Source organism: Python bivittatus, unplaced genomic scaffold (genome assembly GCF_059951505.1).
Source record: "Python bivittatus isolate LINGU-HERP-01145 unplaced genomic scaffold, Pbiv_v1 ctg000220_np1212, whole genome shotgun sequence".
Classification (NCBI taxonomy): domain Eukaryota; kingdom Metazoa; phylum Chordata; class Lepidosauria; order Squamata; family Pythonidae; genus Python; species Python bivittatus.
The window spans coordinates 7,705,262-7,732,571 of NW_028277048.1; the positions used below are offsets into that span (position 1 = coordinate 7,705,262).

The 27,310-nt window shown below is 43.5% G+C and overlaps 1 protein-coding gene across 4 annotated transcripts; it reads right to left on the bottom strand.

Moving 5' to 3' along the window:
* Positions 1–35: 35 nt before the first annotated feature.
* On the bottom strand, positions 36–26,260 carry PNCK (pregnancy up-regulated nonubiquitous CaM kinase). Of its 4 annotated transcripts, none has more exons than XM_025165573.2 (13): positions 26,119–26,260; positions 20,939–21,049; positions 19,903–19,956; positions 19,044–19,175; positions 17,276–17,350; positions 16,187–16,325; positions 10,950–11,073; positions 9,039–9,114; positions 8,804–8,916; positions 6,600–6,678; positions 5,991–6,078; positions 4,555–4,674; positions 36–2,543 (listed from the first exon to the last, which is right to left on the bottom strand). In XM_025165573.2, exons 2-12 carry the CDS (start codon positions 21,013–21,015, stop codon positions 4,564–4,566), a joined length of 1,068 nt encoding a protein of 355 aa, XP_025021341.1. In that variant the 5' UTR covers positions 21,016–21,049; positions 26,119–26,260; the 3' UTR covers positions 36–2,543; positions 4,555–4,563. The 4 variants fall into 4 exon arrangements, with proteins under 4 accessions (XP_025021341.1, XP_087993893.1, XP_007420540.1 ...); XM_088137767.1 differs by lacking the exon at positions 26,119–26,260 and adding an exon at positions 25,850–25,980; XM_007420478.3 differs by lacking the exon at positions 19,903–19,956 and having other exon boundaries at positions 26,119–26,259.
* Positions 26,261–27,310: the final 1,050 nt, after the last annotated feature.

Consider the following 27,310-nt stretch of genomic DNA (forward strand, 5'->3'; position numbering starts at 1 on the left):
GAAAGAAAGGGTCACGGTTTTGCTGAACAAAGACAGGCATTCCCACAACCATGTTCCTGTTTTCACCAGTTTATTTGACACATTTGTATAGGGGAGGGAAGCATGAAGGAAACAATTCCCACCTATCCCACCAAGAATCATTAAAAAAAATCTCCAGCTCTGAGCAACTCAGCAAAGCAGATGTCCGGTCCAGCAGGCAAGCTACAGACAGGCGGTACAAAAGGTGGAACACAGCTACTGGCCTTGCTACCCCTTTTCCTGTCAATCATTTGTCTTTGTGTGGAAGCCTTGTGGCTACTCCATCGTTTGGGGGGGGCACCCATGGCTCCATTTCAAGGAGCAGGTCTCATTCGGTTTGCAGTGAATGCCAGATGGATATTTTAACATGTGCTAGCAATAGTTTGCTAAAGTATTTTCGGAGGGCATCTGGATTTCTTCATCATCCTGTAATCATTAGCGCACACACATACACCCCCCCACACACATTTTATTCCTCTTTCATTCTTTTTTTTTTTCTGTTTACCAGATAATCTATTTAGCAAGAAACAGAACAGAAATGCTATTCTACAAGGTAAAAGAATCTTCTGTAGTTCTTCACTCTCAAAAGTTCTGAGGGGATGCCCCAGTTCACTCACCCCTATCTACCAGCACTGTGGCCATTTTAAACAATAATTAAACTAAAATTTCAAAACACATGTTTGCTTTTTTATAATTTGTTCTATATCTCACCTCTGCCCATCTTTTCCTCTTTCCCATTCAAGGTCAAAGAAACGTTTTCCTACGTATGCACGTAAGTGGATAGCCAATATGCAAACACATTCTTTTTTAAATGCTCTTATTTGCCCTTATGAAATACTGATTTGGGGGAGGGAAAAGATGTGCACAAACCTTCTAGCTGGTGACCTCAGGATCACTGCTGTCTAGAGAAAATTTGTTTATACATCTATCCTTAGTGGATCTCTCAATGTTGCAAATTAACTCTTTCATTGTTACCAAATGTAAAAATCCCAAGATTATACTAGGAGGACGTTACTGAAAACTCGGTAGTATTTTGAAATTCTGGCTTAAATAAAAAACAGCACACAGGTGTACAAAACACCAGCACACGCATTTTCAAAATGACCAGGGTGTCTGAGGGAATGACAGCTTGGTGGGGCAGCATGTAGAAGTCTGAGAAGATCCTATCCTAATCTGCTTGCCAATGTAGATGGGATTTTTGCAACGAAACCCTAAAGGGAAACACATCACATGGATCCACGTTGCAGTCCCACAAAATGCAAAATCCAAAAAGCAATGATATAATGGAAAAGAAGACTCACGCCTGGAAGCAGCCTAGATGCTAAAGCCATCCTACAGATGTTGGTTCACTTCTATTACAGGAAGAGGGATACTATAGTCATAGTTTTAATTTTATTTTGCTTGGAGCATCAAACTCCTCCAGAAGTCCATTTCTTCTTCTGACGGGACCCCACTGGCTCTCTGTTTCCATCAAATCCTGACAAGATCTTGTCTTACTCAGACTAGCAATTAAGATATAAAATAAAAACCCAACCAAACCCAGATGTAAAGATTCCAAGAGCAGGTACAAGTGGACCAAGCTTCATTTTGCATTACCTACAAAGCAGCAGCAAGTCAAATATTGGATCGGCCGGTTGCTTCTTAAGCCAAGGAGATGCGTCAGCCCACTGCCTTGATCCATATCTTGGGCATCACACAGGCTCTTCTTAAACAAGCAGCTCATTTTTAATGTTGCATATATTCAGCACTGGTCTTATCTACCCAAAATCTCACTCACTTATTTTAAATGGAGGCAACATTGCTCTAAGACCAGAAGGAAGTTATATCCTTTGAGGAGTTTGGCAACACCCAGCCATACCCTTCTAGGGCTCCCAAAACATCTATCCAATTTCATTTTGATCCTGATTCAGCTTAGGCTAGATAGCTCAGATTCAAGACGTCTCAAGACCAGCTCTCAGCTCTGCTGTGCAGCTCCCAGCTCCCTTACTATTCCTGTTTCTTCTATTCCAACAGAGTTGTCATCTTTCACTGGACTCCTTCAGTGCCACCAGCATTTCCCTCTGGGGCAGCTATCCTTCTAGGACTCTTCAGGAGAGGAGGAGAAAGAGCTTCTCAAAGCAATTTTGAAATTACCCCGACAGCTGGCAAAGAATGGCCGAGAGTTTACTTCCCTGCCACCACATCCTCCCCGATCCTCCAGTAGGTTGCTGGCCTCGGCGGCTGACATGGATGGAAGTGAGGTGAGTAACGCAGCAAGATTGCAAAGGCTCCTCCAGCTTCAAGGGGACGATCTCTGGCCCCAGGCAGGGTGCATTTGAGCCCGCTCAAAGCAGGCTGGACAGGGATGTTCTTGGCTTGTCTGAACTCCTGAGCCCCTCAGGGCAGAGAGATCCCCAGATGGAGGGGAGCACAAAATGAAAGGATACCCCACACTTGGGGGAGGGTGCTGGCGCAGCGTTGTGGCTGTGAAGCCGCATGCAGGAGGGTAGCTCATGCAAAGGCAGTGGCCCAGGCTTTCGAAGCACCTGCGGATGGCAAGAAACGGGTTAACTGTAGCAGGCTTGCTGTGGGAACAAGCTTTGTAGCAAATTGGGCCCCCATCTTGCCCTGCTCCTGGAAAGGCCCCTGCTCAGCCCTTCTCTGACAGGGTCCTATAGGCTCTCAGATCCTCCCTCTGAGCCATCCTGTTTTACTAATTGTGCAATTATGCATGGGTAATGGATGTGCTGTGATGTGCTGCCATATTGTACAGGTAGTCCTTGCTTAGCAACCACAACTGGGACTGGCAACTCCATCACTAAGTGTTGTGGTTGCTAAGTGAAACATCATGTGATCTCAACTTACAATTTTACTTCTGCCTTCTCTATTAACTCTGCTTGTCACAAGCCAGTTGTGAAGCACACAAATGGTGATCACATGACTATGGGACACTGCAGTAGTCATAAATGCATGCTGGTTGTGGAGCCCCTGAATGGCAATCATGTGACTGTGGGACACTACAATGGCCATAAATGTGAGGATTGGTCGCAAAGCTTTTTTTTTACACTGTCATAACTTCGAATGGTTGTTAAATGGGGCAGTTGGTAAGCAAGGACTACCTGTAGTAAGGCAGCTGGGCCTGCAAGCAGCTCTTGGGGCCACAAGTGCCTGGGTAAGTGATGGCCTGTTGAGTGAACCAAAAGGATCAAGAGAGACATGCTGGTGTAGGTTTTCATGGCTGGCATCAATGAAGCAGTGATGAGCTTTCAGGCTAAATGGCCGTGGTCTATTTTATTTTATTTCATTTTATTTTATTTTTCACTTTATTTTATTTATTTTATTTTACCACAACTGCCGGCAAAACATCAGAACAAAATAAAACTAGACCACAGTCATTCAGCCCAAAAGCTCATCACTGACCAAGAGAAACAAAGGAGGAGGAGGAGGAGGAGAAGGAGAAGGAGAAGGAGAAGGAGAAAAGAAGAGACTTTTTCTTAGAGAGGAATACAAATTGTGCATTAAGTATGCTCAGAGCTATCTGGAATAGAGTGGCATTGAAATAAACAAACAATTTTACTGTGTCTGTTCTTATATGAATTTAAAGAGTAGAAGTTAATAGGTATCATGCTTATAGGTTCTCCCGGTTGTATTACATATCTGGCAAGGAGGGGAAGGGAAGGGAGGCTGAGACTTTTCAGTTCATTCCCCAGCACCAGCTAAAGTTTGGGAAACAACCACTCATCAGTGTAATATACAATGTAATATGCTTTATATCCCAGAACCTGTTTGGCACTGTACACTTGTGTGACTTTTGCATCTGTTTTTGTATACTGTTACACATTTCCAAATATATTTACGAGATTCTCTGCAGCACTCTTTTCATGGCCCACTCTCTCTACCTGGGAGAAACCTAGTGACCTCCTGATGTTTTTGCCTCTGGTTCTTGACAGCCCCAGGTAGCAGAAACAATGGCAAGGGCTCGTTCAAAACATCTGGAGAACATGAGAAAATCTGCCCTGGTCCTATAGGATCTCTGCTACAACAATACAGGCTATTTGCCACCAGCAGCACTGCTGCCTCATTTTCCTCTTCCAGGGTAGAAATATGATGCAGAGGAAGGCACACAAAATGATCTAGGGAAACATTTCACAATTCATGTTGACTGTGGCAACTTGGCAAAGTAAACCCTGGCATACCATGATGATGGATCCACAGACATCTCATGGTCACACAATACCCTGAACTACTAATTGGCCAATCACTATAAACAAGCCCATGAGATCTGTATATATAAGAGTGTGTTATATAAACCCAGAAACCTGGATGAAGTTAACCAGAAGTGAACTTGTTTTGTAAAGAGAGCCATACTAATTGTGACAGTCCAAAACCTGTGCATGAGCAATTTTCCTCTGCTAAACAAACTCTTCCGTCTGCAATCCTGGAAGCAGCGATTGGCCTTCTCAATCTAAGCTGGGTAGATTGGATTCAGTAAAAACCAGGATCCAAAGAAACCTAAGCTGATGTTAAGGATATAATATTTTTCTTCAGTGAACCCACCTCTGGGGGTCACCATTTTCCACGCTGTCCTCCAGATGTTGCCTCTCCGATTTCTTCACCCTCTGCACCTGGTCCCAACTTGGTGATATGGCGCAAAAAGGACGTGGCATTGATTGCTCGCTGCAAAAACAAAAATGGGAATCAGACCCCCAGATGAACAGAAAATGGTCTCAACTGCTTTTACTGCTTTTCATAGCAGCTTGAAAAAAGTTACCAGATGAAACTTATCAATGGAACTCTTAACCTCCTGGTATCCATTGGTGGGTTACTGCTGATCAGCACAGCTATAGAGGTGGCTGTAAAGCTGGGAATCCGAGTTGGGAATGAGGAGATCACGTCTCCCTTGACTAAAGAACACAAATCAGCAGATAATCAAACAATCCAAAGCTGGGATTGTATCCAGAATTGCAGCAATCCTGGCGCCATGAAGTATTGGTTTACTTGTGTGTTTGTTTGCTGAAGGAACTCAAGGGGGTAACATAGCTTTCCCTCCTCTACATTATTGAGCAAACATAACTTTTTGTAAATATCAGCCTGAGTACAGAAGTACAGCCAACGAAAAAGGAAGGGTGATGTCATTTATTTTTATTTAGGTATAGTTTTAATCCACCCAATAATCAGAACACGCTGGGTGGATTACAAAGTACCCTAACACAGTAAAACCCAGAAGTGAAACTCTAATCAATAACAGAGGAGGAAAAAAATACACAACACATGCCCACATTCCCCAGTTTTCATGGATAGCAGAATGATTTTGGTTGAAAGGCAAGCTTTCCCAACTTTCTCAACTTGCCATCTAAAATGTAGATTCATCCATGCTTAAATCAAAGCCAGGTTCAGTGCTGCCTAATCCATATTCCTGGTAATAGGCAACAAGAACTGGAGCCAAAAAAAGGGGACCCAGAGGAGCAAGGGGGAGACTTCACCAGGCTCAGCAGGCCCTCAGGGCTTGCAAAAAGATAACTTTTTAAAAAGCTGAGAGAGGAAGGTTATACGCAGGAGCTACAGAATGAAAACAAATCACAAAAAGATGGAGTTTGAATGCTGTAGAGTCATCAAGAGGAAGGCATTGCTCACAGGAATCTTGACAAGGAACACTCCTGTCAAGAAGCAGAAGACATCTGCTAGCGCCTTTTCAGACTAGCCAAGTTAATTAAAAGGTACCAGCTTTTGTAAGCTACAGCTCTATCCTGTCAAGAAGGTGAGAACCAAGTGCCAAATATTGCAGCAGGCTCCTCTTACATTTTTCTACTGTTAATGAAGCGTCTCTAAAAAGACACAATCCTACTAATCCAGGCCAGAGGATTCACGTAGGGAGATGTATTACAGTTACTGAAATCCAGTTCCAGTATCTCTCTCTTTAAAATTAAAAAGGGAGCACAGACGGAATGCAGAACCATCCCCATCTCGAATTAACCTTCAACCTTTGTCCTTACCTTCCACTGACTGCGAGCAAAGTTCTTCTGAATCTGCTCACACACAGATCCATGAATATCCTTCTCGAGAGCTGTATCCCCAGAGATCCTGAAAAATATAAAAGGGAGGGAAGTAGTTTCAATCCTCTCAGTGTTTGCTGTACTGTGTGTGGTCCATTTCCCTATTCACCAGAACTTTTGGTTTACCCCACCTCCTGGGCTTCAACCACCCTACCAGGTCTTTGAAGGAGAAAGGGGGCTTGATGGCTTTGCTACTCATTATCATGGGAACTGCTCAGATTTTTTTTTGTACATAACCAACCAAATGCAAACAACATTAAGTAACAGCGTGATGGTGGTGGAAGCAGGGGATGCATACAATTTATCTTATTTCTTTTTTGTGTAGGGTGGGATGAGGGATTTCTGTTTCTCCAGGATCTGCAGCAGCTTAGAACAGGGCAGGATTCTTTGCTCTCTGTCCTCAGCCTTGAAAGATCAGCAGAAGAGTCTTGGAAAAAATTGAAGATCCATAATCCTTTTAAGGGATTGAGGGAATAGGAATGGAAATGGTAATGATGGGGAAGAATGGTAAGAAAGAAAACTTGTCCCCCCTCAGGTAACAAGACTTACCAAGGATGTTGCAGAGCTTGTTCACAAGTGAATCGTTTCTCAGGGTCCCGTTCTAGAAGATGTCGGATGAAATCTTTGGCTACATGGGAACAGAAACAAAAACCTCATGATTTAGTCTAAAGTTACCAGCAAAAGCATTTTTCTGGCAACCAAACAGGTGTAATAGCTCCTGTTACGACTACATTCAGTATCTCAGCTACTAAACCATTACTTGTCACTTAAGGTAGCAGGGTGAGATGGGGGTGTGCCAAGTGATAGCAATCTATGCCAGCTTACTGCCATTAGAAACTGGTCACAGTTGCTGAAAATCTGGAAAAAAAGCCACTAAAAAAAAGTCTAGTTCTCATTGAGATGGTAGATCAGGGGTGTCCTGGAGGTTGTTAAAAGAAGTCAAGATGGCAGCTGCAACCTTGTATTCAAAGCCCTGCCCTTATTCTACATGCAATGCATGTTAAAAGGAGGCAGGGCTCTGATCACACAGTCACAGCCACCATCTGAAATTTTTTTTACCCCTCCCCAAGGATGTTCCTGGTGGACCTTCCTTTGTGCATCACAGGGTTTAACGATTCTCTTCATACCTTTGAGAATATGAAGCACAGACAAAGAGGAATATAGGAGCAACTGTGTACTGAGAATTGGAGGTCTCTTTGCTGCAGGGGCGAGCCTGGTATCATGGGTGAAATCCAAAGGTAATAGGGATTACTGTCTTAATTGTCATTGGTTAATCCATTCATGCATTATTTTACTAAGGCAGAGGGCGGATTTTTAAAATATGAAAATTTACTCCAGCAACTGGGGAGAGGGCAATGGATTAGCACATTCGACACCAAACTCTAGCTTCATACTTACAGAAACATCCTTGATGCTAGAGAGAAAAACTAGTGTTGAACAGAATGCTTCAAAGAGTTCTAAAATCATTACACCAGGATTCACACACCTTACCAAAACATGATTTGCTTAACCACAGTCTACTGAACAAACCACAACAGCCTTGGTTCATACAATACACTAATCCATGGTCTACATAGCATAGTGGTTGGAGTCACACCACACTCTAAGCTAAAACCGAGCCTTATTATGACTTAACACTACTTACAAACCCCCAATACATTAATTCCAGCTCCAGCAATGTGCCCTCCCCAAACTAGATTGGCATTTCCCTGATCTCTTTTGGTGACTGGCACCTTAGAGACTAGTACTGGTATCTTCCATTGTCCCAACTGTCAGCTGTCTCTCCTTATATGCACCTAGATTTGCTTTCTAGACAATGTAGATTTGGAGGACGCAGAGTGCTTGTGGGAAGGGCACAGCTGTCATGGAGGGGGTCATCCTCTTTTCTCTCTCTTGCCACTGCCCCTCCTCCTTTAGCAGGCTATTAAGGCAGGGTAGCTAAAGACTTGAAAAAATCTCAAGCAATAAGGGAAAAAGCTTCTCAAGGACCAAGCACTGCAGACTTCCCACCCCCGCATGTAAGAGCCATGGCTTGAATGCTCCTGTCGGAGCCATACGCTATGCTGATAAGCAAAGATTTCTTGCTCTGGTTAAATGCCATCCAAGTAACCCAGCAGTAGTTCTGGCCCCCAGCTCTCAATATAGTGGCCTTTGGGACAAACTGGGCATTTTGATATTATGGCATGGTCTTCCACTGTTGCCAGTCAAGAGGCAAGAAAGGTGAACAGAGGTTTGTGGGATTCTTCCTATTCAATTTTTAACCTGAATTTTCCAGCCTGTTTAAATCTATAAGAGAACACACCGCCATCAACATTTTGCAACTCAAAAGATACAAAAAATGCATATATAAAGGAAAAATGCATATATTAAAGGAAAGTCCACACAAAAGACTATGCACAAAAATGCATTCTGTTAGAAGAAAAAGACTTGCAAAATGCACACTAGGCAAAAAGCATACAGAACATGCATTTGTCGTTGTTGTTGCCAAATGTGAATCCTGATGAGGAAAGGGGGCCAACCAGAAGATGCAGGTAGCAAAGTGAATGGGATGGGTAAGGCATGGCATCCCTGTTTTTAAGGCACAGGAGTGAAGCCCTCCCCCCAGTCAATATAGATCCCCTTTAGAGAGAGAACCCTAACCCTAACCCTAACCCTAACCCTAACCCTGAGCAGGGCTTAACCAAAGGCTTCCAAGTTCAGAACTGGGAAGAAGCCCTTCCCATGCCACTTCCTCTACCCAGACTTGCACTCACCTGACTCAGAGATATCATCCCAGTATGGAGAGTCAAACTCATACTCAGCTTTCAGGATCTGGTTGAAAAGTTCGGAGTCGTTCTCGTCATAGAAAGGAGGGTAGCCACAAAGTCTGCAGGTTGGAGCACAGGCATCAAATCTCACATACTGTATGCATGCAAAAACATATTACAAGTTGCTCCTTGTGCTTCTAATGCAAAAGGCTGGATTGTTAGGAGGTAGAAAGGTACCCACAAGATGTAGGAGATGACACCAAGTGCCCAGGAGTCCACAGCTTTTCCGTAGGGCTTCTGCTCCAGGATCTCAGGGGCTGCAGAGGACACAATGGCCAAGAAGAAAAGGGAGGCATGGGGCTTTATTAAGAGCCATGCTACCAATTCAACCTTGTGCAGCTTAACATTGTTTTATACTATAGTATGAAAAGAAGAAACAGTCACTCAGTAGATCAACTACAACTCCCACCAGTCTCAGCCAGCATGATGAGCCTGGGGTTTGGTGAAAAATATTAAGAACTGTAATCAGCAAAACCTAGTAGTTACAGATTTGCTAAAAAGTAGTGCTGATCTTGCAAACTCCACTCTTCCATTGACCATATGTGCTTACAGCCAACCCCCCACCCCCATGGTGGTGCTCAAACTTAAACCAAAAAAGCACTGTTCTTTTTCTGTACTACTAACCACTTTGTTAGCTGAAAATAAAGAACAATGAACAGAGCTCATGATTTGGAGTTCCATGGACTGCAAGAAGAACCAGCCAATCAGTCCTGGGCCAAATAAAGGCTGTCTCTTGAGGTGATGTTCAGCAAGCAGACATTCACATAATTTGGGTATATGATATAAGCAGAAGATGGACTAGAAAAAATTATGTTCGGAAAGACAACAGATAAGATAGATGAATAAATTCAGAGAGATCACTGAAATGTTCTTGGAACAGCTTGTTGCTGATCTGGAAACAGATCAAGGTGGCAAATATTTGTGCATGCAGTCAACAGTTGAATCCAACATGATGGCACCTAAGTGACTAACTAATCCTGGAATTGTGTCCCTATAATTAAAGTGCACAGCTATTTTCCAGGCTACAACAGTAGGATTCCCATGTCGATTCAGTTCCACTGCTCCGGCACCTCCCTGTTTTGGTTAAATGTAATACAACCCTTGCTTTTATTGTCAGTATTTGAGACAATTGCCAGTTGCAAAGTCTTGTGCTAATTGTCATCTCTTCCTGACATATCTATTCTCAGTCCACCACCCATGTAGCGTCCAAGCAGGAGACTGGCCTACTAAAGAAACAGTAAGGGTTTAAGAAAATACATGATAATCCCAATTTCCTTTGAATCTAACTCAAGGCACCTACCCTCTGGAACAGCATCCCCCCCCTCCCCCCGAGATAAGGATTGCGCCCTCTCTCCTTGGGTTCTGAAAAGCTCTGAAAGCCTGGCTTTCATCCCAGGCCCAGGGTTGATGCATTATGGCTTATCAGGGCCCCTAGTCTTGTTTGATTTTTGTTGTCTGTAAGATTATTTCAGTCTGGGCTGTCCATTTGGTTTAATGTTTTTATCTATTTTTATGGGGGGGGGTTCCTGGTTTTGTGCACCGCCCAGAGACCATTGGAGTTGGGCAGCTTATACGTGCGTTCAAATAAATTAAATAAATAAATAAAATGTTTGTGTATTCCTTGCTTGGATGAAAGTCATCTTTAGCTCACCCACTTGTAAATGAGCAGATGGGCTGCGAGCAGATGGATTATGAATCAGAATATGGGATGAAAGCATTACAAAATCTCAGTTTGTAGGTGAAAAAAGGAAACAGAAAAGAAACAATCGGTAGCCGTTAGAGTTGGAAAAAACACCCCTGATGGTTCTAAACCCATTGGGGGAGGAGTTTTAAGGTTTCAGGTTGCAGTTTCAGGCCCTTATATTACCCCCTGGTCAAGAATAGTGGAGAAGATTAAATGTTGCCAAAAATCACAACATGTTCTGTAAAATATTTGCATAATTTAGTCTTTTCTCACCATGATTGTCTATTATCACTGAACATGGAATTGAATTATCGGTTTGCTACAGGAAGGGGTTTGCACATCTACACAAGGGGGGATATTAATACAGAATATATTCGGCCCCTCACCCTTCCCCATTGTCACACTCACCAACATAGCCAGGGGTTCCACAAGCTGTAGACATGATGCCATCAGCCTCAATTTTAGACAGCCCAAAGTCTGTAATCATAATCTTGGCATCCTCAAATGGTGTGGCATATAAGAGATTTTCAGGCTGTTTGGACAAGCAAAACAGAGTAGAGATACATACATCAAGTTTTATATCTCTCCCTTCCCCCAAGGATCTTAAGAGTTTTCTAGTTTATCTTCATGGATAAACTAGAACAGGATAACAGGACTAACAAGTTAACAAGGATAACAAGAGTAGGGCTTTCCCCACTCGCACATTTTTTCTGCACTGTCATAAAGACATTGCCTTCATCCCCACCCCACGAGTGACAGAGGCTTAAATTGTCTTTAGCTGTACTGGTATTAAAGTAGGGTTTTTTTCCCTTATTCCAACACCTTCCAAGGGCAGCCTTGAGATACACATGCCTTCAGGGGTGAAAAACAGATCCTTGTATAGATATGTCTGGCAGCAAAAATTCAGAGGAACATCAGATGGCAGCAAAGAGATTCCGACAACTCTAATTCTTCTGTGCCATCTAATGGCCATCTCCCCTTCATGGATCGGTACCTTGCAGTGGTAAAGGGGCTTGTACATTCCAATAATACTGTGAGCTACATTGCTGGGATCGTAATTTCCAGGAGTGTCACAAACAAGGGATCATAACCAAACACAATCCACTGGGGAAGGAAATGGCAACCCACTCCAGTATTCTGCCAACGAAATGGACGTTTACAGCCAGGAGAATCTCAAAATGATACTGGACAACGAGCCCCCCAATTTGGAAGGTATCCCACAAGCTATTGGGAACAACCAAAGGTAAGCACAAATAGCACTGGAGTTTATGATGTGGCAAAAGCCAAAAGGATGTTCAGCTGCTGATGTGTCCAAAAGCAAAAGGAAAGTCTGAAGCTGCAAAGACATGTGCACCACTGGCCCACAAAATGTCAGATCCACAACTGAGGCAAATGTGATGCTTTCAGAGCAGAAATATTAAGACTGAACATTGACATCCTGGAAATCAGCAAAATGAAATGGATTGAAATGCATCACTTCACATTAGTGAGACACCATATCTTCTGCTATGGGCAAGAACAGAAGAAATGGAGTAATCATCACTGTTAACAAAAGGGTGTAAAAGCCAATGCTTAGATACAACTTAAAAATGACAGAATGATCTCAAATGAGTCCAAGGCAAGCCAATCAATGTTACAGTGATCCAAATCTATGCTCTAACCATGGGTGCAGAGGAAGTTCTATGGCAACATGCAGCACCAAAAGAAGACATCATGCTAAAGTTGGGGTGGGTGGGTGGGTGCGTTTGGTGCCTTTGAGTCAGTCTTGACTCCTGGTGACTGCCCGGACAAGTCCCTGCAGTTTTCTTGGCAAGATTTTGAAAGTGGTTCGCCCTTGCCTAGCGCTGAGAGAGAGGGACTGGCCCAAGGTCATCCAGCTGGCTTTGTGTCTAAGGCGGCACTAGAACTCCTGGTCTCCCGGTTTCTAACCTGATGCCTTAACCACTACACCAAACTGGTTCTCAAAAAGCTGAGTAATACCATTTGAAATAAAGGGAAAACTTGTCTCTGTGTACAAAACAAACTAGGAGAGGCTAATAGAGTTCTGGCAAGAAAATTCAATGTTTATAGCAAATACCTCCTTCCAACAACCTAAAAGTAACTTTAGACATGGACACTACTGGATGGACAACACCAAAATCAAATACTGTAGACTATATATTTGGCAAGCAAAAATGGAGAAGTTCTCTTCAGTCAGCAAAAACAAGACCTGGTGCTAATTACAGCACAAATTACAACCCCCGCTTGCAAAATTACAACTTAAACAAAATAATCAGACCAACAGGATTCAGCCTTAGCAGTATTCCAAATGATTATTCAGTGAAGGTAAAGAATAGATTTTATAAACTCTACTAAACAAATAGCTTGTTATTTGTGTTACATGGGTGAATCTACTATATCACATTAAACCAGAAAGGACTGGAGTCTTATTTTCTTTGCTGTGCTAGCCAAGAATAAAATTCCAGCTTCTAAACCCCACAATATGTTGGAAATAACTGAAGGGAACATCTGAATGGGAAGGAGAAGAGATTTACATATTTTTAAAAATTACATAAAACAAAGGACCTTTTATGAAAAAAAATTGGCATGATAAAAGATTAAGAAAGGAAAGATCTACTGGAGAAGAAACATATAAAGAAAACATGGTGCAAATATATAAAAGAATTATAAAGAAAGATCCCCAAAACAATGATATATACAAAGGTTTGACCACTGAATTGAAACTAAATGTTCTGGAGAGTAAAATTAAATGAGTCCTAGAAAACACTGCTAACAATAAAGCTCTAGGAGTTACAGCAGAACTTTTTACAATTTTACAAGATGGTGCAGTTAAAAGTGCTATTTGAGGGTTGTGAACAGGAATGGCAAAGCAGCACTGGCCGAAACTGGAAAAGATCAATTTATATTCCAATTCCCCCCAAAAAGGGAAGTGCTAAAGAATACCTCAAACCATTGAATTGCACTTATCTCACGTGTTAGTAAAATAATGTTCAGGATTCTGCAATTCAGACTTCAACAATACACGGAACAAGAGCACATAAAAGTATATGGTAGACCAGAACCACACTCATAATGTCCAATGGATAATGGAAAAAGTAAAAACATCAATTTTTGTTTATTGATTATACAGAGGTTTTTGACTATATAGACTACAACAAATTGTGAATAGCCCTTAAAAGAATGATGTACCTGGTCACCTCATCTGCCTATTGAATAATTTGGATGATGACCAGGAAGCAACAGTTAAAACAAATAATAGAGAAACTAAATTGTTCATAATTGGAAAGGAATATGCCAAAATTGCATACTATTATTTAACTTATAGGCAGAATAAATGATGAGAAAAGCTGTAGAATAAATTGGAATTAAAGTTGCTGGGAGAAACATTAACAACCTCAGATATGCTCAGGTTTCCCATCAACCATATTGATGGGAGGCAAAGAAAACTTAAGGAATCTCTTGTTGAAGATGAAAAAGGATAATACAAAACTCTGCTTCTCACTGGTAAAAGCCAGTCTGCTTCTCACTAGTAAAAGATTGTGGGAGCGGGGGACAGATTAAGATTACAAGCAATGCCAACCCAACACAAGCAGTTGAAGTAGTAACAGACTTTATCTTCCTAGTTCAAAGGCTCAAAAATCCACAAGCCATGAATTAAAGAAACATCTGCTACTTAGAAGAAAGACTACGACAAATCTAGACAAAATATTAAAGATATGTATTGTAAGGGCCATGGTCTTCCCAGATGTAACACACTGCTGTGAAAGCTAAGCAATAAAAAAGGCTGAACAATGGAAAGACGATGCCCTTGAATTATACAGCGGGATAAAATTGTGGAGAATACCTTGGATCCCAAGAAGAACAATTCTGTACTAGATGAAGTAAAACCATTAATAACAAAGCTAAAACTTAGGTATTTTGGATCAGAAACATAATGCAAAGACAGGAATCATTGCAGAAGAACCCATATGCTTGGAAAAATTGAAGGCAATAAAAAAAGAAGCCAACACAGGATAAAGTGGCCAGAGACTATCACTGATGACAAAAAGTTCTATCAATAGTAACAGCCTCACCAATGATCATGGAGAGGACAGAAATCGATTCATTCCTCCAGAAATCGATTCATTCCTTCATTCTGGGAGTTGAAGTCCACTCATCTTAAAATGGCCAAGTTTGGACAACACTGATTTAGGGGATGGAACGTTTTCCACATTACGCTCTGATCTTTCCACCCTCCTGCCACTTCCCTCTTCTGGCTGGACCATTCTGTCAGACAAAAAATCTGACCCTCAATCCTGTTTTGTTCTCTGGGGACCACCATTTCTTGCGGGAAACAGCCTTGTATTGCTTTTAGTTCTGTTGACTATATTTTGCCTCATAGATTATAACAAAAGACAGGGTAACTGCAGTCACACATTACAGTGAGTTTCAAATTTTGAATTGTGCTCATAATGCAAGCAGGGTTACACTCGAGGGGACGAATGAACCAAGAGCTGTGCAATTAACCATTCCTGCCCTGTATTCCCTTCCAATATCTGTTTAATTGCAACATGAAAAAAGGAGATTTGTGAGAACCCCAGAGGGACTAATTATCCCACTCCTGATCCTCTCAACTGCTGGCTCTGTGCTAAAGGTGTCCCCTCACACCGAAGTCTCACATTTGCTTAACCTCTGCAAACAGCTGGCACGCAGTCTTACTAAGATAAACCTGTCATTTTTCCTAGAAAAAAAATTAAGCGTACAAAATTCAGCTGCTTCCTCCACATAGCCTCACTCCTAGCCAACGTGTGACAAAGAGACAGAATCCAAGAGCTGGTTTTATAGATAGGATGCACACTGAAGTAATATATTCAGAAATTTGTAGATCATTTTATGGAATAATCTCTTCCCCTCAGTGTTCATGGCCAAGTACCTTGGCTTAATTACAAACATGGCCAAATACCTTGGCTATAATACAAAATCAGCTTTTTCATTAACATCCTAAAAGCAAAGCTGCATCTGCACAACACCGCAAAGCCAGTTTAGCACAACTCTGGCTAATTTTTATTCACAATTCAACTGAATGTAAGAAAAAGATTATATTTCATATATAAATTATATGTTACATTATGTTACGTTATGTTACGTTATGTAAACAAGCTCAGGAGTCTCAGCAGAACAACTCTCTGGAAAATGGGACCAAATTATGTGTGGTGGGAGAAACCAATGAAGGAAAGATGGAGTTCAAAAATGGGCCAAATCCAGCTGTGAACTGGAGAGAACAAAATTCAGAACAAATTCCCCCGATGCATCCGTAAGGAAGAGGCGGGGCTCGGAACGCTGCCACCCGCTCCATTCTTAAGCCTCCTCCCTCTTCCTCCCAGTCATGTGACTCTTATTGCAAAGGGTTGGAAAGAACTCCAGAAAGTGGGCTTCACCTATTTCCCCCACCTTGTTTTTGGTGGCAGTGGCAGCTTAGTGTTTTGTGCCAGCACAGGCCGCTCAGTTAGTTTATGGTTCAATTTATTTTGCAAACCCAGAAAATGGGCTAACTCAATAACCAGGTTAAGTATAAATGTCTATCAGCCTCCTTGTCTGGGAGTTACTCTCTCACCATATGATGTTGGGACCCACTGGCCACCTGCAAAGTGTCCCAACATACTCACTTTGAGATCCCGATGAACAATTCCCAGATCGTGTAGGTAGTTCACAGCCTCCAGCACCTGCCGGATGAGCTGGCTGGCATCCTTCTCTGTGTAGTAGCCTCGTTCAATGATGCGGTCGAAGAGCTCTCCGCCTGTCACCCTGCGCCCAGGAGAGAACTGGTTTACATTCACACTTTCTCAGAGTGAGGATTGATCCAACTGTCAGGAATAACTTGCTTTCCCAGTTGGAAAGGGAGGCCGGGGAATCTAACATCCAGCTTATTTAGCCAATGGATAAATTTAAGTAGCATTTATTTATTTGTTTGTTTTGTGCCTTTGAGTCAGTCTGGTGTCGTAGTTAAGGCACCAGGCTAGAAACCGGGAGACCGTGAGTTCTGGTCCCACCTTAGGCATGAAGGCAGCTGGGGGACTTTGGGCCAGTCACTCTCTCCCAGCTCTAGGAAGCAGGCAAGGGCAAACCACTCCCGAAAAACCTTGCCAAAAAAACCACAGGGACTTGTCCAGGCAGTTGCCAGGAGTCAATGCTGACTTGAAGGCACAAATGTGGTGGGACTCCAGAGCTTCTGTGCTATAGAGGGCCCAGCTGTGGTGGATTCCAGAGCTTCTGTTCATACCAGAAAAAGGAGGTAATGATCCTAATGAGCTGTGATCCTTCATTTGGAGGGTACATGGTGCTACCGCTCTTCCGTTCCCTCCTCAAAAGTCATTTTTTGCATGGACTTGGAATGAAACTAAGTATCTGAAACAGCATTTGTTCTTGAATCTCTGCAGCTTCCAGACTTGCCTTCCCTTTGTTGTCTGATTATTAAGACCAGCCCTTCCCATCCTGACATCCTTCAAATGCAATTCCTCAAATTGCAATCAGGATGGCACCAATCAGGAAAAGATTGATTTTAGATTGTAAGCTCATTGCATGCAAGGACCTTTTTCTTTGAAAGAACCACCCACATCATTGTGATCTACAAAAGAACTCCAATACCTGCTATTTCCTACCTCTCCAAAAATAACCAATTATCTCCAGAGGACAAATTCCCCCACCCCAGACCTCACAAGTAGAACCACATTCATGGGGCAAGGTCTTCTACTCACAGCTGCATGGCCAGGTACAAATGAGTGGGGCTCTCATAAATATCTTCCAGAGCCACAATGTTCTCATGTTGAATCCTACAACAAAAATTAAGAGATGGGAGAGTGAATGGCAGCCAACATCACAAGATTCTACCCTGTCCTTTTTAGAAAGCTGTGCGTAGGAAGCATAATGAAAGCCATGTACATACTCCTAAGACTAAAAGTTTAATTAGGGTTGGGAGAAGTCCTACTCAGATAAGAATCTCTCCATAGCTAGTTAAAGTGCTCTCCCCCAATTCTTGAGCAGAAAAGTATCCTGCCATAAAACCTGCTGCTCCCGTTGCCAATCACTAGCCAGAACAAGGTGTTTATTTACTAGTGTTTGTTTACTGTATACAAGGCAAGTTAAGGAAAGGGGTTGGTGGATTCCCTTAGTTTGGTTTCCCTCCCCTCCCATCAAACTTTACCAGCTGGTGAGAATCCACCAGTCACATTGCTTAACTGGGAGGAGGCAGGGGAGGAGGCAAGTTTTGGTAGATGGATTATCTGCCAGCTGTACACCAGGGCTGTCAGAGGTGATGGGAAAGGGGGGAGCTGATTCTTTACCCACCAGATTCTGCTGCTGTGGTGGGATCAGAAATTTAGAGGGTAAAAGGGCCAGCTCTCCCCACTTCAGCTGCTTCTTCTCCCAGGCTGGAAATCACCACACAGTCCTCTGACATTTCCCAGCAAACCCAAAACAGCAGCTGACAGGCACTGGGGATAGATAGCTGCATGGTGAAGCTGACAGATGTGCTGTTAGTTGGGCTGATCCGTCTTTTAAACACAGGTCTCCTAGCTGGGGATCAGCTTGAAGACGTGACGAGTACAGGGGGAAAGGCTGGTTTAAAAGACCCACATTCTCCTGCTACTGTACTCAAAGCAGAATGGCCCTGGAAGACAGTGCCCAAGGACCAGAGGGGGGCGGTCATGCCCTCACTAGCCTAAAGTTGCCAATAAGTGTCAGGCTGAGCCTGTCCACTGGGGTGTCACCAAATGAATGCTGCCTAAGGGGGAAAGCACTGTTAATGATGACTTAAGGCCACCTCAAGTGTGTGTTGAGGATGAATTGAAGATAAGGTCATAAGATCATGACAAAAAAAAAATCACAATTGCTGGGACATGTTTATGCCATGGTTAGGGGCAAATGGGAAAAGGCGATAAGTAATCTTGGGACAATTACTATCTCTTACCTTAACCTGCCTTGAGAGATTCTTAGGAAAAGTACATCACCCTAAGTATCTTGGCCGAAGGCTAAGATATGGAATAAATAAGGTTATACAATGCAAAATTCACTGCCATCCCTGCTAAACGAGTGTGGTATGCTTCTTATTTAAGCCCAGACACTCCCCAAAGTTAAAAGAATGAGAAAAATGCACTCAAGAGAAGGAGATCAAAACCACTTGGAAACCATTCTCTGACCCAAAGAGAAAAAGGGTTGCTTTCTGAGCCCAGGACTTTGGTAGGTTGGCTTGTGCAAAAAATGCTTGCAGGTCAAGCTGCGCCTCTGATTTTCCCTTTTCCATACAACTATAAGGGCAGGCAACATGATCTCCTTTTCCATATCCGGAAACTGGACTCTCTACTGGATCAATGAAATATCATCTGTATTTGCATTAAATTATTCATTATTATAACTGTTGTCCCTGAACAAAATGAAGCCTCTATACCAAAAATGGATGCTGAGCACTGGACCCTGAAGCTCATTTTACATTCTGGAAGAAAGGCTCAGAAATGCAAACTGACTTACTTTTTGAGCACAGCAATTTCATTCTCCACAGCTGCTTCTTTACCTCGCAGGGCTTTTTTAGGAATACATTTGAGGGCTACAAGGCGCTGAGATCCATGTTCCTGGGCCAAGACCACTTCTGAAAAGGCCCCTCTGTCAGAAAAAGAATTAAAGAAAGCCAGAATAAATGCAGATACTCATACAGCTGCAACAGCAATTCAGCAGCATAAACCTAAGTGTGTTTATACAGCTTTAAGCCCTACTGAATTAAATGTGACTTCTACGAAAGCTTTTTTTTTTTTTTAATTCCTTGGAACTTTTTGTTGGACTGGATGTTAAACAAAAAGCATGATGAAACTAAGGGGGAAAATTGTTGCCATGCCACCAATGTAATCCTTTTAACCCTTTGCAGATTATGTGTGAGTTTAGGGTGGCTACATGAAAAAAATGTTCAGTTTGCTTCAAACTGTTCTGGGACAAAGAAGCGACTGTATGTCCCATTTCAAAATGTCGGCCATTAGAATTTGATCTAATTTTTAAAAATGGGAGGGGGGAAGAATGAGTAGTTCAAAGGGGGAGGGGTTGTTTTGTTTTGGGGGGTTGGTTTGGTTGGTTTTTGGCTTTGGGGGAGGGAGATTTTTTGGAATAAGCAAGAGTGACCAAAATGCAAAAGTGGTAGAAATTTCTGAGATTTACTACACAGGTTCCCCCAAAGGTCCTCAACTGCCCCCCCCCCCCCCGCAATCTTTGTTCTCCCAATACACCAAACTGGAACTGAGTCAGAGACATCTGTTCCCTTGCTTGACGCTTTATGATTCTGGGATAAACTGTGTGAAGGATCTCCAGCGTCCAGTATGTGAACTGACATCAGGTAACTTACAAATTCTTCAGGGCTGGCTGATTCATTTTCCTTTGCAAGCCTGATCTCCTAGGGCTGCAGAGAAAACAACAGGGAGACATTGCCAAGGAAATGGTGACAAACCAAGCCCGTTCAATGTCCCTTCTGAAATGTATTTGGATTCTCTGCCCCACATCCAAATTGGCTTGGCGCATTTGGTTAGGAAAGAGTTAACCTGTACACTTCACTCCCACCACCTTCTGCAAATTCCCTTGGGCTCCTGGTCTATTATTGTCCAATGCGCGCGTCAGATATGTCCAAGGGCCCCAGAGCCAATGAGATCACAGCATGCAAATTAAGCCGATCAGGCTGCAGCATTCCTGGGGTCTCTCTCTGCAGAAGAGGCTTCCGGGAGGGGGAGCACATCCAGCCGCAGAGGCCGGAGACTAGTGGGACAGGCTGAGGACCTCAGGGCAGAAAAAGCAGATGGGGTGCAGTTGGCATCATGCTGGGGATGGAGAACAGGAGAGGGGTAGACAGATTACAGGCATGCTAACATCCCACAACGTTGCATGTGTGAGTTTATCTGTTACACGGGGGAAAATGCTTCTTCTGGCATTTATTTAAAGTCATGCAATCTTTAACATCAATCCAGTGCACAATACTGGAGCGGTACTGAACAAAAGGGGGGCAGGAGGGAAGCATGGTTCAGCTGCAGGATAGATGTGCAAGGCTTAGGATTAGGGATGCAAGGGCAGGATGTGGCTGGGAAAGAAAAAAGAGAAATGGAAGTGGGTGGAAGAAAAGCTAAAACAGCCTTCTTCAGCTTTGTGCCCTAAGGTTCAGACTTCCCCAGCCGACATGGCCTTTGACACTCCGAACACATCTGGAAGGCCCCAAGTTGGGGAAGATAAGTATAAAAGTAGAGAAGGGCTAATCCAGAGCATGGAAAGTAAATATATCAAGAAATAGAGGATGAGATGAAGCTCCAGGTCGGTGCTAAAGCCCACAAGGGCAGGATTCCCAGAGGAGAAGAGTATCCATGCAGATCTCTTGCTGGTCCTTCCTTTGTACTCACGCGCCCAGCTTCTCTTTGATGTCATAGACACTGGCAATGTCTTCCACTGTTTTCTTCCAGCCTTTCCCGAGAGGCATGGTGAACAGCTCAAAGCAGGCAGGCCAGAAAGAGCTGGGGACAGAGATGCAGAGAAGAGGAGAAAAATGTTACATACAGAGAGGGAAATTTGGAATGGAAACATTTGCATGGGGTCAGCCTGTTCCCATGGCTCCTTGGGCCAGAAACCTCCCAGCCCCTCCTCTTTGCCATAAGATACTGAAGAAGAAATGTTGGGGCCCAAGATGGAAATTTAAAAGACAACATGCAAATACATTTGGAGCTACACATCACCAGGAAATCCATTCTCAGTTCCAAATATACTTTAGGTAAAAAGAAAGGTAATGTCCAGATGATCCCATGTTCTACTGTCCTTAATAAAATGCCTTATAAACCCAATACCTGAGGAGGTGTCCCCATTTTATGGGTAGGGTCATCTCTAAGCCTACAACCACACTGTCTGCAGGCCTTTCCAAAGAGCTGCCCCTCTGTCTGGAAATTGTAATTTACTACAACTGGAGGGCACCAGGCTGCCGGAAGCTAGAGTTACCCTATGGTGATGGTTTGAGCTGTGATTCTAAAAGCACGCTGGTACCAGGCAAAGGTAGAATTCTGTTCGCATCCTGTCAGTGAAGAAGATGCTCTTCCTGGCCACATAACTGGGGGCAGGGGGGAACACGGGGAGAAGAGAGAATCCCCATCCCAGATCAATTAGGTCTGTAAACTACCATGAGTTCATGTGGAGTGTGGAGGAATAAAAATAAACAAACAAACACCACATGTGGCCCCAATTTGGCAACTTTTAGTGTTTCTAAATGTCAAATGTCATTAGCACCTACGGGCAACAGCAAGTGGCAATTTGTCACAATGCCATGAGAAGCTTTCTTCTGCACATCTAGCTGTGGTTCAAAGCACAAGAGCAGGCCAGCCTAGGGGCTGTTTTGTCAAGTGACAACCTTATATAAATTCTTAAATAAGAGCTCTTCCAGAGAGTAAAAAAATTACAAAAACAGGACTTTTATGAAAATATAGCACTTTTGACTTTTCTCCCCAATATTTATGAAGGGGTGTCAATAAAAGGAGAAAGTATTGCCAGATCCATTAACAACAGCTACAATTCTGTATTAGCAACAACAAATGATAATCAATGGTGAAAAAAAAAAAAAGGTACAGGTGGAAGAAAATTATACAGTGTAAAAGCTGACTTATGTCGTTTCTGACTATATTATCACTGATTATTATTCTGTTTGTTTAGTATAATTCCCTAATAAAATTTAAAACAACCAACTTGCTATTTGTGCATCAGAGATGCTAGGTAAGAAGTAATTCACTATTAGACAAGATGATCTGATTACTTGTATTCATTTTCAGAATTAGACAGAATCTGGTCAAATCTTGATAAACTCTGTCATACATATCTCCCGCTGAAACAGACAGATGGCATGCAACTAGAACCACTCAACTGAACAGAGGAAAAACTGATTTGGACAGGTTTATTAAGAAGCGTAACTAGACTGTCAATTCAAATGAAGAACATACCTTTTCAAGTGATAAGAACAAGCCGTATTTCACACTTTTATATTCTACTCTCATATTAGATTTTTGCTTTTAGAACCTCTGTGTGCATTGCTGTGAATGTGTTTATGTGTGAATGTGTGTGAGACAGAGAAAGAAATAATTGTGAGCCCTTTTTGCAGCTACTGAGCCAGCTTTATTATAAAACATGACCGCTTCTGGGAGGAAAAAGTGAGAAAATAGACTTCTTTCATCCCCTAAATCACTGTCTGAAGCAGCCAATTTAAAGAAAACAGATCATCTTTCCCCAAGATGAATCCTTCTACATGTGCCAGATTACATAATCACTTATGCCTTCCAGGGCACCAGGTTGGGGAAGGCCAATCTGGGAAAAGAAGAACAGACAAGAAGATGGGAGCTCTCAGGATGGGACCTTTGCTTCTTTTCTTTCAAGCAGCTGCAGAAAGAAAATAAAAAACAGTTTGGGTCATAAGGGAATTTAAATCTCCCTCCTACCCCATATATCCCCATCCATAGGTTTCTCTCTTTCAGAGTAAATAAGAGTTTCGTGAGGAGGGGACAGATTAGGTCAATGCAACAAGGGAGAGAGGGCAAGCTCTGTGGCCTGGTCCATGGCTACATTTATCTCCCTGCCAGCCCATCTCGTTTACTCTTCAATTATTTGAGCCCCCGAGTCAAGCAACATTGCATACCCTTGCGTGCCCCCTTTCCAATGTCCCTAACGGACTGTAAGAGTCACTGAAGCCAAAGCACTGTATGCTTTTTGCCCTTAGCAGAGTGCACCCTGAACCTCTTGCAGTCCTGATCCTAAGTTGGCAGAGAATGGAGGGTGCCATGCCACATGCCCTCTTTCCAGCCTAGAGTTCTTATGCTACAGAAGTCTTCCTCTGTTGTCCCAACCTTAAGAAAATGTAAGCCAGGGCTTCTCTTTTTTATGAGCTTTTACCACTACTGTGGCTACTACTACTGAATCTGCATGAAAGTATTACTTAAAGCAGTGTTGTCCAAACTTGGCCACTTTAAGATGAGTGGACTTCAACTCCCAGAATTCCCCAGCCAGCATGGCTGGCTGGGGAATTCTGAGAGTTGAAGTCCACTCATCTTAAAGTGGCCAAGTTTGGACAACACTGACTTAAAGGAAATATGCTCTCACTAACTGGATGCATTTTTCATCCACAGCAGCATAGTTTCAGTTTGAAATTGGGAGACGGGGTATGTGCATCTATCTACTAGAAAGCTGCACCACTGGTGTCTCAGATAGCCAGCATGTGCATGGATGACTGGCAATTAAGATATGTTGAGAGAGAAGAAGAAATGAATGCAGAAGAAATGAATGACACTCGAAGCAGAAATTGGTAGTCAGAATCACTCAGTCACATCCACTTCTTTGAGAGATGTCATCTGATTTTCCCATTTGCCCACTGGAAGCAAAAGAGACATGGAGGGCTAGTGGCCTTTGGGACAATGCATCTGAAGAGTAGCTCACTGCAGAAGAAGCTTACTACAATCTTTTACAAAAACTAGTTGCCATTTAGGAAAATTCACTGCTTACTGGAAGGCCTGATGAACCAGCCATGCAAATGGCAGGTCTTCCCCCTCCAAGTCTGATTGCTACCCAACCTTTCCCAACCTGGATTCCTCCTTCCAGATGTGCTGGGTAGAGAATTCTGGGAGTCATAGTCCCAGCTCATTTGGAAGACACCAGATTGAGGAATCCTACCTTATATTGTATTCTTCAGGTAATTATAAACTTCTGTACCCAGTTATTAATCATGTGTACGGTCATCTGAACTGTTTATTGGTCATGGAGAGGCTCTGTATTTAAGAACATATATTTGTATATGTCTGTGTGTTATGACTAGGGTTCAGCTAGTCTAGGAAGGAAGGAAAATTGGTTGTGGGCTATGTGTGATTCCTTTGGCCTGATGTGAAACTATGTGAATCCATATGAAGTGTACAATGTATTGCCCTGTGCTTCATATTCCAATGATATTGTATGCTTATCCTGTGCCTAACGTGTTACTGTGCCTAACATGTTATTGTGTTTAGAGAATGGGAAGAAGTATGTGAAAATTACAAAAGCAACAGCAATGTCAGATGAATGCAGAAACACATATATACATGTGGGGGGGGGTTGTTTTTTGTTTTTTTGGGGGGGTTGCAATACATGGCCATTATAAATGTTTTGAAAAAATATTGATATGTGCACTGAAGGCAGTTATGCATTACTCCTTGTAAGTGGTATTATCCTGTGTCTTCTTGAACCTCTGATGGAACAACAAATGTTTCCATGCAAGATAAATAAGAGCTTGTGCACGCACACGTTTTGTGGCAATAAGGTCTGAGCCTGCATAAATGGTTGAGAACCTGTTGCTATTTGTGTACAAATAGAGGGATGAAAGGGGAACTGATGAGGAATGAAGATATGATGAGAAGAAGCAGAGTTGTGGAAAGGAAATTTGGTGACAAATGAAAAGGAAAGAAGGGATGAAGGGAGAGGAGTTGGGGGAAAGGGGTAAATTTAAGACAATGGGGCATTCACTAAAGAAAGAGGGAATGTCATGGAGATACGTTTTACAAATAATTTTATGGAGATAAGCATGTTACAAGAATGGAAGAAGGATATGTAGAGATGGATGGAGTCAAGAAAATGGACGGACGTACTTAGGTGAGTGAACGGACTGATGAAACAAGCAGAGATAAAGCTTAGCGGGCCTCCACCTCAGAATTACAACACATACACTTCACGCGCCTCCAGTAACACAGCTTAAAATGAAATATTTCAGGTTCGCACGACCCACCCACCCCCTTTTCAGCAAATGGCACAGCCACCTGTTTGGAAGCCCGGCGCGACCAAGAAGAGCGTTTTCCACCCCGACAGACAAAAACGCCCGTCGCCAAGAGGCCCCCGCGGTTTTCCTACCGACTGCGCGGCTCGCGGCGGTATCCAGCGCACAGGTCAAGCTCAGCTTTATGGACAGGGCAATCCGAAGCGTTTTGCGCTGAAATAACTCAGGAAGATTGACTTTCTGGCCAGCGGGTATAGGATTACCGCCTCGCTTTCCGCCTTCACCTACGCACCCTCACAATGATCTCCCTGCCTTCCGCCCACCCCAAGTTCGTGCGTGCGTGTGAGCCTTCAGCGCATCCCTTAGCATCAGCCGCGCTTTGATTAGGATGGAAAGCCGACGAGGAAGCGCCCTGCCGGGAGCATAAATCAACACAGCAGCAGACGAGGGCAGTGCTGTGCGCCTCGCTGCGTCGCGTCCCTTTGAATCGCACGTAGACGCCCCGCTTCCCCGTCTCCCTTTCCCGGTCCTCCCAGCCCGGGTGTTCTACCTCTCCCAGTTTCACACTCTCCGGCGATCCGCCTTCTCCTCCGCCCAGCCCGGATCCGCTGCAATCCGGCCTCGTTTACATTCCTTCGGCGTCTCTGCATCCCGCGCGGTTCCCAGCCTGGTGGTGCAGGCGAGTCACTGGGTGGGGCGGCGAAGGGACTGAGCGAGGCGCGTGTGTCTGCGTGGGCAAGCGCGGGCGGGGACCCCAAGCCGGCCCTACATCGCCCCCCAACTCTGGCCTGTCCTCTCTCTCCCGTTCCTCCCACTTACCTGCTGCAAAGTCTTGAGCCCTCTGGAGTTAGCCCATGCCACAGGCTGCTGGCAGCCCCCTTCCCATCCTCTAGCCCGCTCTTTGCCTCTCCAGCCAACCAGCCCGACCCACCTCGCCACGCCTCGCCTGCTGGCTTACTCCACCCTTCTACTTGTCTTCCTTAGGCGTCTCTTCGCCCCTGCCTTGTAAGGCAATAACAGGCGGACGTGGGCTTAGTGGAGTGGCTCGAAATCAAGCGAAGAGGGACACCAGTGGTCATCCTGCAACTGGACTTCCCAGATAAAGACAGCAGGGACCACAGATAGCCAATTTAGACACATCCCTAGAGTAAAACCCCTAAGAGCAGAAGCAGTATATCTCTGAATAATGGGGGATGAAGTAGTGCGGTACTACAAAGAGATTGCCCTACAAATCAGGAAGATAACTAACATTCCTGGCCTTACTTTTATTTAACTCTGGTTTTCTCTGTGGCGCGAAATCAAGCGAAGAGGGACACCAGTGGTCATCCTGCAACTGGACTTCCCAGATAAAGACAGCAGGGACCACAGATAGCCAATTTAGACACATCCCTAGAGTAAAACCCCTAAGAGCAGAAGCAGTATATCTCTGAATAATGGGGGATGAAGTAGTGCGGTACTACAAAGAGATTGCCCTACAAATCAGGAAGATAACTAACATTCCTGGCCTTACTTTTATTTAACTCTGGTTTTCTCTGTGGCGCGAAATCAAGCGAAGAGGGACACCAGTGGTCATCCTGCAACTGGACTTCCCAGATAAAGACAGCAGGGACCACAGATAGCCAATTTAGACACATCCCTAGAGTAAAACCCCTAAGAGCAGAAGCAGTATATCTGAATAATGGGGGATGAAGTAGTGTGGTACTACAAAGAGATTGCCCTACAAATCAGGAAGATAACTAACATTCCTGGCCTTACTTTTATTTAACTCTGGTTTTCTCTGTATCCAACTATACTGTGAATGAGAATAATACCGCAGATCAACATTACAAGATTCTAGTAAGGCATGCAAGATAGTATTTATCTTGTCACATTCTGTGAGATAGGCAGCCATATAAATATGATTTATAAATAAATACATAAATCTATCAAGTAATTTGACCAGCTCTAGAGCAGCCTGGGGCCCTCCAGGTATGCCCTCCAGATTTCAGCTCCCCATAATTCCACAGCTAAA